At 57.8% G+C, this 13,418-nt stretch overlaps 2 protein-coding genes across 2 annotated transcripts in view; both read left to right on the top strand.

Moving 5' to 3' along the window:
• The window catches only part of LOC137479915 (uncharacterized), a 255,481-nt gene that overhangs the window by 81,520 nt on the left and 160,543 nt on the right, over nucleotides 1-13,418 (top strand). The window lies entirely within an intron of this gene.
• On the top strand, nucleotides 10,266-13,138 carry SLC51A (solute carrier family 51 member A). The gene is made up of 9 exons (XM_068200639.1): nucleotides 10,266-10,586; nucleotides 10,785-10,879; nucleotides 11,269-11,423; nucleotides 11,539-11,612; nucleotides 11,687-11,845; nucleotides 11,977-12,088; nucleotides 12,190-12,336; nucleotides 12,536-12,641; nucleotides 12,754-13,138. The coding sequence occupies exons 1-9, from the start codon at nucleotides 10,552-10,554 to the stop codon at nucleotides 12,888-12,890; spliced, it is 1,020 nt and encodes a 339-aa protein (XP_068056740.1). The 5' UTR covers nucleotides 10,266-10,551; the 3' UTR covers nucleotides 12,891-13,138.

The following is a 13,418-nucleotide window of genomic DNA, read 5'->3' on the forward strand; positions in this document are numbered from 1 at the left end:
TTTGGTGATCCTTGTTGGTCCCTTCCAACTCAGAATATTCTGTGAAAAGCTGGTTTTCCAGCAGCTTATCTTGTGAGGTGACTTGAACACTTCTATGGCAAGAAATACTGCAAATAACATGGCTCTTCAGTCTGGAAGGGATTGAAAAGCCAAGAACCAAGTACTGGAGTGTGGTGCTAGACTGGATCTGCTGTTGGGCTGAGGCCAAGGGTTGTGGGACATGCAGTGGTCTGTGGGGTGGGAGGTGGTTACAGGGCTCCCATTGGCTGTGCACTCCATGGAACAGGGGTTATATGACACTCAAGGCACCCTAGGGTGCAGGGCCAGAGAGGCAACAGGCATCTGGGGACAAAAGAAAGATTTTGATCTTCTTACCTGAATGACAACTGCTTCCTCTGGATCCCAGCCACTCAGAGTGGCAGTGCCAGCTCCAGCCTTCCTGGGTTTGAGGGATACACTGTCTGTGCTCCCATGCCACCTCATGGGTTGCACCTTAGGGGTGCAGTCAGCTGTTATACGTCCCAGGAAGCTGAGAAATCTAGCTTTTTTCAATGTCAGAATCATACTGCAACCCCTCTACTACCCTAACCTTCCGGGTTAGATCTGGCAGGCAGGGCTCCCAGGAGAGCCTGTCCCTCTATGCTCCCGTCTCACCAAGCCGAGAGTGCAATAGCCAAGAATTTCACAAAACACGAGTGTCCCCATCCTCCAGAGTAGCACGTATTTTGGCTTTTGCTGCTGCATTTCTCAATTGCACTGGCAAAAAGTGGGTTAAGTAGTTGGGTATGATCCTCTCAGGAAAAGCCATCATACTGTCTTGGAGAATGTAATTCCATCCTGCTCTCTCCCAGCAATCCAGGCACCCACAGCCATGCTTGGGAGCTGTTGTTCCTTGGCCACTGCCCTGACAAGTGCTGCCATGCAGGCTGAGGAAGGAGAGGGATTGTGACGGGCACTGGCATCTCAGAGAGGATCTGCTGCCTCTTCTTGTCCTGTAGCAAAGAGGCTGTGGAGGAGGTGAGGGAAAAGGCACTTGGGAGAATGAAAATGCAGTGTATAAAGCTGACAACTGGCCACTGCATTGTTGTCCCTTCAAAAGAACACTCGTCTTTGCATCCTTCCTGGGGAAGCACCTGGGGCTGGCCTGGTTCTCCACATTTTCCACAGCTGGCCTGGTGCTCCCACCAGCTAGCTGGAGAGGAGACAGAGCACCAAGCACCTGGAGGAGAGATGTGGGGTTGAGGACACTGTGGGCTCTTGCTCCTATAAAGTTGCTGACCAGGGGTATCCCATGGACCACGCCCTCAAAATCCTCTGGGATTGTTTTTTTTTTTTGCCTTCCTGCAATGTGGAGGCTCATCTCCCCATCTTTCCTACCACACAAGGAGGGATGTGGATGCAGTGATGCTCATTACTGCTGCTCTCTTTGCCTGCAGCTGGCATGGAGGCCCCAGCAGAGAGGCTCATGCTTGGACACTGCCTCAATGGGACTAAAACAGTCTGGCTCTTTTAACGGGGCGTCCTTGTTTGTAAAGACTGGGTTTCACTGGGATTTTAACCACCAAGTGGTGGGGATCCCTCTGTGCTCCTTGCACCACCCCACCTTACCTGTAGGGAGGAGGGTGGACTGTTACCCTGCTCTATGCCTGCCCAGAGGGCACAGAGAGATGAGGCAATGATCAAAGAGCTTTAGCAACTTCAGTGTTGCTTGCCACCTGGCAGTCACCTCTGTTGGCAAGCTGCTGGCCCTGCCCAGGGGCAGCCGAGGGGGAGAGCAGCAGTGCCAGGACATCCCTTGGCGTGCAGGGCTCTGATAGCGCTGCTGCCAACAGCCCGGGTGCTCCGGCTGCAGCCGAGGCCGGTGCAGGTCTGTGGGGCTCTTGCTGACCTGGAGCCTTCGCCCTGCGGGGTCGGCCCGGCCGAGCTCCTGCTATCTCGGCAGCTGCACCTCGGACGGTGCCGTGTGTCCGTGCTCTGATAGCAGCTCTGCCCTCCTGCTTTTATCTGCGGGTCAGGGCGGCTGTGGCTGTGGCTGTGGCAGGGGGGCTGCGGGGCTGGGGCCCTCCAGCAAGTGTACAAACAAGCTCAGGATGCGAACACAATAGCCAAGGACCGGCCTTTGAAAAGCAGGGGGAGGCAGCGTGGCCACCCTGGGGCACATCAAAGGTCCGTCTCCCTCTGCACTGCCGAAAAAGCCCGTGCGTTCGATGGCTACCCATGGACTGGCCACGGCACAAGGGGCCAAGGGTTTGAGTGAGGGGAAGTGGAAAGGGAAAAGAAATCAGCGGGGAGAGAACACAGGAGCTGGGACACAGTCATGTGGGTCTCTTCCTTGAAAACGTGGGCCTGTCATGAGTTCCCTTGGTCCGCTTTGTTCTGGCTCTTGCTGATCTGTATCTGGAGTGTAGCGCACAGCCCCTCTTTCTCCTTTTCCAGGGCGCCTCCAGGCAGGTCACTTTTGCAAAGTGCTTCATGTGCAATTTTGTAAGCACTTCTCTTAAATCAACATTTGCCACAGCTGAGGGCTGATGGAGTTTTTTCCCTTCCAGACTTAGTGGTTAGAATCCTAGAAAACCAGATGTACATCCACAATGTGGTGTTTTGCTCAAGAAGGCCAGCAGGAAAGTGACTGTTACTAAACAGCCTTGGAAACAGCTCTGTGCAATGCCTTGGACAGAGCCATGAAAGGATGGGAAGGTATGGTGGGAGTGATCTGCTCGGTATAGTGGACATTGCCTGCCCAGCAGGGTCCTGCAGTACCTGCTGTACCTCTCTAGCAGGGTCTGGTCCTGCAAGAGTCCCTGGCTGCTCACTCCTCTGCTCCCAAAAGGGCCTGGAAAGCCCGGGGAAGTTTTGCCTCCGGTTTGCTCTGCAGCATGTGCACACGTTGCTGCTTTTGGATGAAAGACAGCCTGAGCCTGCTCAGTGGGAACCACCCTCTGTGATAAGGGCGCATGTTGACTTAGAGATTAGAACTGTCCACTGCTTTGTTTTTTTTTATAATGTGCATTTATTGGCATAAGAGCAGTGCAAAGGACAAAGGGAAAGCACGACATAAAAAAGCCAGTACCGTGTGCAGCATTGCAGGCTCTGAGGGAGAAAAGGTGTCCCTGAGAGGGCTGGATGATGATTCTGCTCTTGGGGAGAGGCTGCAGCCTGCAGGTGCTGGCCCCAGGCATGTGGGAGCAGCAGGCAAAGCCTCCTTTCTGCATTTGTGATTGAAGGGGTCTTATGGCCCTTCTTCTCTTGATGCCATTGTCAGGGTAATTAAATGCTCCCAGGCAGGTGCCAGAGCCTTTTGCAAACTGAGAGTTAGCTTTGTCTTGTTGACCTGCTGGAAATACCTCGTTTTAGGGTGGACTAATCTTTCATAGCAATATCTGAAAGCAAAGAGGGGGCTTTAATTGGGGTGGGATCAGCACAATGGGGCTGAACAGGGAGAGCAGGAGCTTCCTCACTACTTGCTAATTGCCTCCTCTCTGCACTGGTGGCAGCTGCGACACCTGCCCCCGGCTGCTGTGTGCAGCTTTGTGCCACTTGGGACCCAGGGGATGCCATGTGCCTTGTAGGTTTATTTATGCAGCAGAGAATGAGATGTGGTGCTCAAACGCGGGTAACTTAATTTGTCTCTGGCAGCCAGGAGTGGTATCCTTTCATCACTCAGGTGCTTGACATGACTCTGGGGGGCTCATGCCTTTCTCTTGTGCTGTTGTGGGGTCCCAGGGGCTGACCTGAAACCCATGGGCTGTAGTTTGCAGCCAGCCCCCACTGCCAGGCATGGGCAGGCAACAGACATGGTCTGTATAAAGTGAGTCTGGAATTGTTTTCCATGGGACAGGAGAACCAGGTCAGTGCTTCAAGGGCAAATCCCCCGGGGGGGGGGGGGGGGGGGGATGTGCTTGGAGAAGGCCTGTGACTCTCCCAGCTCTTGGAACAAGCAGCCTGTGCCTCAGCCAAATTGCTGACCTTCCCATGCCTGCTGGTCTGCTCTGCAACAGCCTCCTGTCCCTGGCAGGCATTGTCTCCCCAGGTCTCCTTCAAGGGCAAATGTCCATGGTAGGCTATGAGCAGGGGAGAGGAGGGGAGGGGAGGGGAGGGGAGGAGAGGGGAGGGGAGGGGTGGGGAGGGGAGAGGAAGGAAGGGGAGGGGTGGGGAGGGGTGGGGAGGGGAGGGGAGGGAAGGTGGTTTTTTTTGTTCCCATTGAGCTGCACTTGGGATGCCTTCCCACCTGCGTTGGGAGGCAGAATCACTTGGGGACAGCTGAAGAAGTCCCACCAAGGGCTGAAGGCTTTCCCCGAGCAGGTGGGACTACTCCCTGACTCAGGTGGTTGTGGGTGACCCCATGGGGTGGCTGAGGCTGGTGGGTGAATGTCATGGAGCTGGGAAGGCTCAGGGTCATCAGGGGAGCAGCACCTCCCTTCCACAAACACAGTGTCTCTACTGTCCATCTGACTTTTTAAAGCCTCAGCATTTTCCCCTGCGAGCTTCTTGCAAGACAGACGAGTATGAAAATAAAGCTCCTGACCAAAGAAAATGCTCACAGCCCACTCAGAGGGTGTGTTAACTTCGTCATTCACCAAAAGCAAACATCAGGAGTGGCATGGTTACTTTAGGTAGCTGTAGCAGAAAAAGGCCTCTCTGTTTTTCAAACAAGGTGCCTTTTCATTCAGAGGCTGGGGGCGGCTCTAAGAAACCAGTGGCATGTCACTGGGACACCCACTGGAAATGCAGATGTTACCTTACGGCAGGAAAAGACTTCTTTGCATCCAAAGCCTTGGAGCAGGCAGGAAGCAGCTCCCAAGAGTGTTGACCGTGGTATTTCCGCAGGATCCCCCCAGCCAGGCTGGGACCGCTGGCTGTTTGTTCGCCCCCTTTGAAGGACACAAAGCCCTCGTCATGCTGAGCACCACAGCTTGGTCACTTCCCTTCTGGCCAGGGCAGCACCATCGGATGTGAAGCGGCTGGGAGGAAAAGCAAACAGAGAGGGGGCCAGAAGGGCTGGACAGAAGGACGGGGGTGTTATCAGGTACCCCATCTGTGAGGCTCTGTTGAAACGGGAGGAGAAGGCTGGGGCCATCAAAGCTGCTCTGATGGCCTCGATCCAGATCATAGTAAGGTTTCATCCAGCTTCCGTTTGGCTTCTTTCTTCTCATGGTGGGCTCCCCTTCCCCCCAAACCAGGGACAGGTCCCACCATCCTCTTCCTCTTCTCTGTCTGGGGGATGACCTGCGGAATGCTGGGCATTGCAAAGGACATATGCATATGGTCAAATGGTCTCAGCAGTTTAAGAAGAGGTGTCTTGCAGACCTGAACTGCAGCTGGGCTGCTGAGGACTCACAAGCCAGTTCCCTGTGGGGTGACCCCTTTAGGTGCTCTGGGACAGACACAGTGACATCCTGGTTGTGCCAATGTCTCACTTCTTTTCCCAGCATAGCAGCATGGGAGCCTAGGAAGGCTGGCAGCGTCTGTGGTGGCATCCAGACCTGTACGGGAAGGGACAGAAGAGTCCCTGGGGGTGTCACCAGGGCTGTGCACAGGAGCTGGTCCCCCAGCTGTGGCAGAGCAGTGTTTCTGAGAGCTAGAGCATGGGGAGATTTTGCCCACATACCCTCTGCAGCACTTCTGCTTCCCGAGAAGGTTAGACATCCGGGGCTGGCTTTTTGGTGAAACAATGAGCTGCTCTGGTTAGCAAAAATCCCCAGCTCTGCCCTGTGCTCCCCCGTGTGCCGCACTCTGCCGCTCTCACCCCACCATCGCTGCCCCACGGCTACCTCCTGGGGGTGTCCCATCACCCACGGCCTGGCAGGAGACGTGGGGTCTGGGGGCTCTAACAGGAATGATTCTGATTGCCTCGTGCTGGGAAAAGGAGATTTTCCCTGCCCAGAAGAGGAAGCTGCAGCTGGAAGAACTCCTACCCCAAACCTCTCCAAGGTCAGCATTTTTCCTGGTGACCTTGAGGAAGAGACTGGAGGCAGCCAGATGGCTTCCAGGACAGTATCCCCCTCTTCTAAAATGCCAGCTTGGTCTATAAAAACCACCTGGCATGGATCTTTCCCTAGGCACCAGAGCAATGAGAGACTGAGCCCTCTATACTCTCATGCTGCAGGACTCAGGCCCCATTTTACAGCAGGGGAAACTGAGGTACAGTGGGGTTCCTGACTCTGCCTTGCAGCAAGCTTGTGATGCAGCCCTGTGGGTTTGCAGGGCACTGGGAAGTGTTTTCCAGTGGCAGAGGACTGGTCCCCACTAGAAAGGGGAGGATTTCTGGAGGGCTGTTGCCCTGCCAGGGGTTCCACACTTTCTCCCACCCGAGCTGTGCTGTCAGGGCAGCCTGGGCACCTTCACCGGCCCAGGGAAGGGATCCACAGGGGCCCAATGTCTCACACCCCTGCAGCAGCCCCCCTGCCCTCATCACCCACTGCCCCTCCTGGCCATATCTCCCAGGAATGGTGGCTCCTGCCCCTCCAGTTGCCTCCTGGGGCAATCAGTGGGGAACACACGGGCCTTATCTACGGGCCAGCTGTGGGAAGGGCTCCTTGCCATCCCTATCAGTGGGGTGGCTCCAGACCTGGGGCAGAGGGGGGCCAGCCCCATTCCTGCTGTGCTGGGGCCAGGGCTGGAGGCATTGTCACTGCCCCACACTGACCATTGCAAGGGGATGCTCAAAGTTCTGGGACCCCCCTCCAGCCTGGTGGCCAGTGTTGCTGTGACACTGACAGATTTGCAGGGGTCCAGCCAAAGCCGTCGAGCTGGGCAGTTGTGGATTGTGTTGGAACGCTGAAGGCAGATGGTGGCAGCAGTCTTACTACTGCCAGCAGGATCCACATCCCTCATCCACTTCCACCAAACTCTCAGCAGCAATTTCCTCACCAGGGAGATGCTTGCAGGGCTGAGGGGGACTCAAAAGGGCCAGCACCCTGGAAGAGGCTTTCCTTTCACAAGTCTGATAGACCTTTGTGTTTTATTTATTTCTCGAGTTGTGCCTACGCTCCTGTTCCCAGTGGATCGGCAGAGTGCTGCTGGAAAACTGGCGGGGTGGGGATGCTGACTCTTTCCTAAACCCCAGGAGTGTGGGGAACCGCGTCATCTGTGGCCATGCAAAGCATGGGCATCCCTTTGAAGAGGTGCCTGTGGAGTGTGGTTTTCCCCAGAGGTGGGTGCCAGACATCCCCCCATGCTATGGGGTGCCAGTGCTCTCAGGGGGCTGGTCCTGCCTGGCACAGGGACTGGGCAGAGTGTGGGAGGTCCCTTGGGTGAGGGAGCATCCTGGCTGCTCTGTGCCACTGAGCAGGGTCTGTCCCTCTGTGTCCCATGACAGCGGTGACCATGGATCACCAAAAGCTCAGGGTGCAGATCTTTATCGTCCATTTGTCTGGCTGTGCCACAGCCTGAGCTGGGCGTGGGGTTCTCACTCTCCAGCATCCCAATCATCCACCGTGGCCTCGGGCTCTGGGTGGGAGAGGAGAGTATGAGAAGGAATGTGCTTTGGTCTCCTACCAGCTCCTACCGAGGATATAAATGAGGAGTTTTCTTCCCTGCCATGTCCTGGCCATGGGGAAGATGGTGATGGTCAGCTGGGAGCTGCTGTGCCCACTGAGGTCAGCCCCTCTGGCCATAAGCACTGGAAATTAGAGACGGGTGGAAAACTGTCTAAACCCCATACAAATATTTGCATTTTAAGGGCTTTTCTAAGTATTGGGGAATTTTTCTAAGTATTGGGGAACGCTGACACGGCAGCAGTGTGGGTGAGCTGGCATGCTGAGAGGGTCTGCTTGCCTTTTTTTGGTGTGGGGGGGAAGCAGGATTTCCATGGTCAAAGAGTTTTGTTTAAAATAATAATAAAAAAAAAGCTAAATGATCAAATGGGGAGAATTTCCAGCACTGCTGCAGGTTTCTCTGCCAGCTCGAGGCAAAACAGCCACCCTGACGCTGAATGGACCACAAACCTTCCAACCACCCCTTGCCCTGGGTTGGTGGGTGTATGGCTCCCATCTCTGTGTTCCTTTTTCCTTCCGTGCTGAAAGGGGTTTTGGCAGGAAAGCGAGTCCCTGTGGCTGCTCTGCCCTGGAGCACCCTGAAGGTCTGGGGCTGAGGTAGAACTGGTGAGAGGCTGACCCATCTCTTGCCCCCCATGCCCATGCCAGGGGATGCTCACTTGCCAGCTTTTGGCCATGGTAGCAGCCTGTGTGGAGAACGCTGACTGGGGAACAAGGGTGGCCGTGGGCCCTGATGGCTTCAGGACCATACATGCCAGGCATAGACAGGGGCTGGAATAAGGGAGAAGTTGGAGGGACTCTGGGCTATCCCATCCCACTGCATTCCCCTCTCCACACCCATTTCCGCCAGCTCCTGGGGCAGGTTGAAGCAAGCAAGGAACAGGCACGTCCTGTCCTGCTGGCGCAGGGAGGGCTCAGCACCTCGGGCTGCAGGGGCGAGAGCCCTCCGTGTGCCCAGGGGACAGTTCTGGGGTGGTGACACCCGCCCCCGCAATACACTGTCCACAGCACAACAGCGTGTGGGTGTGACCTGGCCCCATGCAGGGTGGTCTTGGGCACGGCGATGGGGCTGGGGGCTTGATGCAGGTAGGTCAGTGCTGTGGGTGTCACTGGTGCATCCAGCCCAGTGGGGATGCAGAGTGGACTGTGTGCAGCAATGGAGCCCTCCTTGCACACGTGTGCATGTGTGCTGGGGCTCACTCATGCGCAGCATCAATGTGTGGGGCTGCCCTCTGCTCTGGGCTTGGGGCCCAGCCATGTTCTGCATCCCCCTCACGGGTTGGCAGGTTGCTCCATGCCCCATAGCTGTACCTTGCACCTTGTGGTGTGCTGTGCTTGGGGAACGCAGGGGACCAGGGCTCAGTCAGGCTCAGTTACTACCTGAGTGGCAAGAAGGATCATCGTGGTGCTACAGCAGTGTGTCAGGGACAGCCAGGTGTGGTGGGCAAGGGGACTGCCACGTGCCCCCGTGCAGCGGGCACCCATGGGTGGTGCTGGCCCTGGGGCTATGCCAGGCAGGGGAAGAGGCTCCTGCACGTGTCCGGGCAGTGCAGCACATGTGGCTGCGTGCTGGGGCTGGGCTCTGCTTCCCTGGGGCCAGGGATACGTGCAGATCATCCCAGTGCTGATGGACCACAGGGGGATGAGCACCAGGTGGATGAGCAGGACAGCAGGACTGCCATGACATAGCCTGCAGTGACTGTCACATAAAGGCCAGCACAGCAGATGTCACAGGAGCTGACATGTTTTTTCAGCTGTAGGCAATGCTGGTGATGCAGGGGTGCTGGGTGGGGGGCCCCCCATTGGTCCCATGCATGCCGTGGGGCCAGGAGCAGCCATGGTGAGGGATCTGCTTGTGCAAGGTGTGAGTACTTGTGTGTGTGAATGTGAGTGCAGAGGGCTGGATGTGCATCACGCAGTGTGCCAGGTTAGGTTACAGCATATAGGGCAGGAATGAGTATGTACAGTGTATAGGGACAGGGATACAGGGCTTGGTTAATGGAGCTGAGAGGAGGGGAGGGCCAGGTGTGCACAGCACCTCGGATATGTACGGAGTCCCCGCAGGACTCCCTCCTCCCTCCTCACTGAAGCATCCACACCCATTCCCTCCTCCCGGCCCCTCCCCACCATCCCATTCCCATGACAACAGCAGCATCCTGCTCCTACAGCAAGGTGCAGAGCACCCATCTGGAGCCCTGGTGCCACTCTGGCTGCAGCAGAAGCCCCCTGCCAGAGGGGCAAGGGGTAGCGCTTCCAAGGAGACCCGGTATAAATCAGAAATCATTTTCCTTGAAGGGTTGGGAGAACGCCCGGAACCCCTGGAACCCATGAGGATTCTGGGATCTATCTAAGACAAGGGTACGCTGCTCCCCTGCCTAAGCCCACAGCTCCCCACTCAGATTGTTCCCTCCAGCCCCCTGGTCCCCTCCCCGGACCGGGGTGCTGCTGCTGTCCCCAGGCCAGGGCTCTGAGCGCTGGGCCAGCCCTGCCCTCTAGTGCCTCTGGAGCTGCTCCGTGCAGGGCTCAGCCCCGGGCTCCCTGGAGCTGAGCCACCCAAAGTCCTCCCAGGGCCCGCAGAGCAGAGCAGGGGCTGACAGGCTTCCCACTGCCCCGCTGCATCACCTCCTACCCCGACACTGCTGCGGAGGGGACATGAGGACACGTCCCGGAGCCTCCATCGCACCACCAGCCCGTGTCCGCGCTACCGAGGGCGCAGCGGTGTCACCCCAGCACAGGTGCCCGGCGCCCCAGGCCTTGGGCACGCAGGCGTGCCGGTACGGGTGACAATTGCCTTCCCGGCACCCCGGGTCGATAACCTGGTGGCCAAAGCACTCGGTGGGCCGGGACGGCGTGGGGCCACGCCAATGGGTGTCCGCAGCTGCGGGAGAGGGAGGGAGGCTCTGGAGGCTCTGGTTAAACTGGAACGAGGCGCGGCATCGTCCCGCGGTCCCTGCCCTGGGGACTCTGACCCCGTGGGCAGGCGAGGGGAGCTGAGGCAGGCAGTGACGAGCGGACACACAGCCACTGGGACGGAGCCAGCGAGGAGCCGAACAGGATGGATCCCACTTTGGAGCTGGCAGATGACCCCAGGTGAGTGCTGGAGACTCCCGTGCCGCTTTGCAGCCGGGCAAATCCAACTTTTTGGATCGGAACTTTGGATGATTCATTCCCTCTGTAAAGGAAGGGAGGCGCTTGGTGGTGAGGCAAACCAGCCAGGCTCGGACCCTGCGGGGCCGGGTGTCCCCTGTCCCTGTGGTCCCCTGCAGCACTCCCGGTTCTGCTCCGCAGGTTCTCCCGCCCTTTGGTGGAGATGCTGATCAGGAACTTCAGCGTGCCGGCAGCCTGCTTCTCCCTGCCGCCCACCTCCCGGCAGCTGCTGCACCGTAGGTGGGGGGACGGGGTGGGGAGGAGCCTCCTGCTGTCGCTGGCAGGAGCAGGACAGGGATGAAGGTGGTAGGGTGGCCGTGGCAAGTGCAGGCACGGAGCAGCCCCAGAAGTCAGAAACTGGGCTGCTGCCAGGGTCTTAGCCTCCCATCCCATAGTCCTACCTGTAGGGATGGAGACAGCCCAGGAAGAGCCAGCACTGTGGCAGGTGTCATGGGACACGGAACAGTGGCGCAGAAGGGCCAGCTCTGGCATAGACAGGCATGTCCAGGTCATGGCACAGAGTATCCTAAACCTGTGGAGTGCTGGGTCGAGGGCAGGTCCCTGTAGTAGTGGCCCCAGGGGGGACCAGACAGGATGAAGACAGCTTCTCACCCCTCTCTGGCAGAGCTGGACATAGCCCAACTCATCATCCTGGGCCTCTGCACCATCATGACACTGCTGTCGGTTGTGATCTATGTGGAAGAGGTTTCGTACCTCTTCCGCAAGATCCGCTGCCCTATCAAGATGAAGACCCTCTGCTGGAGCAGCTCAGCCCCTACGGTGAGCTGGGCTGTGGGGTTGCTGGGGGGCATCACCCTCGGGGGCCAGGGCCACCCAAGGGGTGCAGGCCACAGGAGGGGGGAGTGCCAGTGTGCCAAGCTCACGTATCCCCCAGGTTGTGTCAGTGGTCAGCTGCTTCGGCCTGTGGTTCCCGCGCTCCATGATGGTGGTGGAGATGGCTACCACGGCGTGAGTATCACCCACCCTGGGACAGGGCACCATGGAGCCCACAGGGCTTGACCTGCCTACTTACTCCTCCCCAGATACTTCGCTGTCTGCTTCTACCTGCTGATGCTGGTCATGGTGGAGGGCTTTGGGGGGAAGGAAGCACTGCTCAGCACCCTGAAGGATGTGCCCATGGTGGTCAGCACTGGGCCCTGCTGCTGCTGCTGCCCCTGCCTGCCCCGAATCACCATGAGCAGGTGAGGGGGAGGTGGGATAAACCTCTATCCCTGGAGGGCTTTCACCCCATGCTTCTGCTGGGCTGGAAGAGAATTCCCTGGGCAGGGACTTGGGGACTTAAGAGTGCTACTGGTCTCTCTCACCATGCCAGGAAAAAGCTTAAATTGATGATCCTGGGGACTTTCCAGTACGCCTTCTTCAAGGCAGTCGCTGTCTTCCTGGGGCTGATCCTGGCCACCGATGGGAATTACAACCCTGCTGACGTGAGTGCCAGAGCACAGGGATGGGCAGGTTGATGACCTAGACAGGAAGCCTCCACCTGAACTTTGTCAGCCCAGTAATGTTTTTTGTGTGTCCCCCTCAGATTTCGGGAGAGAGCGTGGCCCTCTGGATCAACACCTTGGTTGGTGTCTCTGCCCTCTTTGGGCTGTGGGGCCTGGGCATCCTCTTCCGGCAGGCCCGGCTGCACCTGGCTGAGCAGAACATGCAGGCCAAGTTCACCTGTTTCCAGGTGAGCCCCCGTCCTGCCCAGCTCCCTCCTAGGTGAGGGGCTCCTGCAGCACTGACAGGGTGAGGCAGCATGAGGGAAGATGGTGGGGCAGGAGCCAGTGCTGGGCGAGAGCCCCGCTGGCTGCAGGACAGTGAGGAAGGTGAAGGCTGAGACCCGGGCAGCAGCCCAGCCCTCACCACTGGGGTGTTGGTGGTCGCAGATCCTGCTCCTCCTGACGGCACTCCAGCCTGCCATCTTCAGCATCCTGGCCAACAATGGCAGCATCGCCTGCTCGCCACCCTTCTCCTCCAAGGCCAGGTCGCAGCGTAAGTAGGGAGATGAGAGATGCTCCCAGCCAGGCCCCTCCATCGTGTGGCATGGCATGGGGGTGGGCATGGTGGATGAGGGCAGCTTCAAAATACCCTTCTCCTCTTCCAGAGATGAACGTGCAGCTGTTGATCCCGCAGACCTTCATACTGGCGGTGCTGACGCGGATGTACTACCGCAAGCAGGATGACAAGCCGGGCTACCAGCCCGTCAGCTTCGCACCCACAGGCGCTGAGGTCAAAGCATGAGCGGGAGGAACAAACCGGGGTGCCAAGGGGCAGAGTGGGGTGAGGGGCTGGTCTACCCTGCACAACCTTCTCCTCCTCCTCTGGCCCTGGGGAGCTGCTGGCAGCAGAAGAGGCAGACGGGGAAAGAGCATCTTGGGACAGAATGAAAGGGTCTGAAACCTAAAAGCCGTAAGTCAAGGGGGTCCATGGAGCCACCTCCAGCCCAGGGGCTCTTGTCTAGCACTGAGTAAAGATAAATTTTTACTAGAGTCTTGCACTGGTGACTGGCTTCATATTATCTGTGCCTAGGCTGGGTGGAAGATGACTCCATACAGGGGGAGGAGGATGGAGCCCAGACTAACACAGCCATGGCATGGGACCATTACGGGACGCTCAACATCTAGATGTGACACTGAGCTCTGGGTGCTGCTGGCTGGGGTCCCACAGCCAAGGCGAGCCCAGGCCAATGATTTCTCCCAAGATATCAGGATGGATCTGACCTGTCCCTGGGGCCTGTTCTCCGTGGGACTGGCTGCTCCTGAAAGCACA

This window comes from Anomalospiza imberbis, chromosome 10 (genome assembly GCF_031753505.1).
Source record: "Anomalospiza imberbis isolate Cuckoo-Finch-1a 21T00152 chromosome 10, ASM3175350v1, whole genome shotgun sequence".
Classification (NCBI taxonomy): Eukaryota; Metazoa; Chordata; class Aves; order Passeriformes; family Viduidae; genus Anomalospiza; species Anomalospiza imberbis.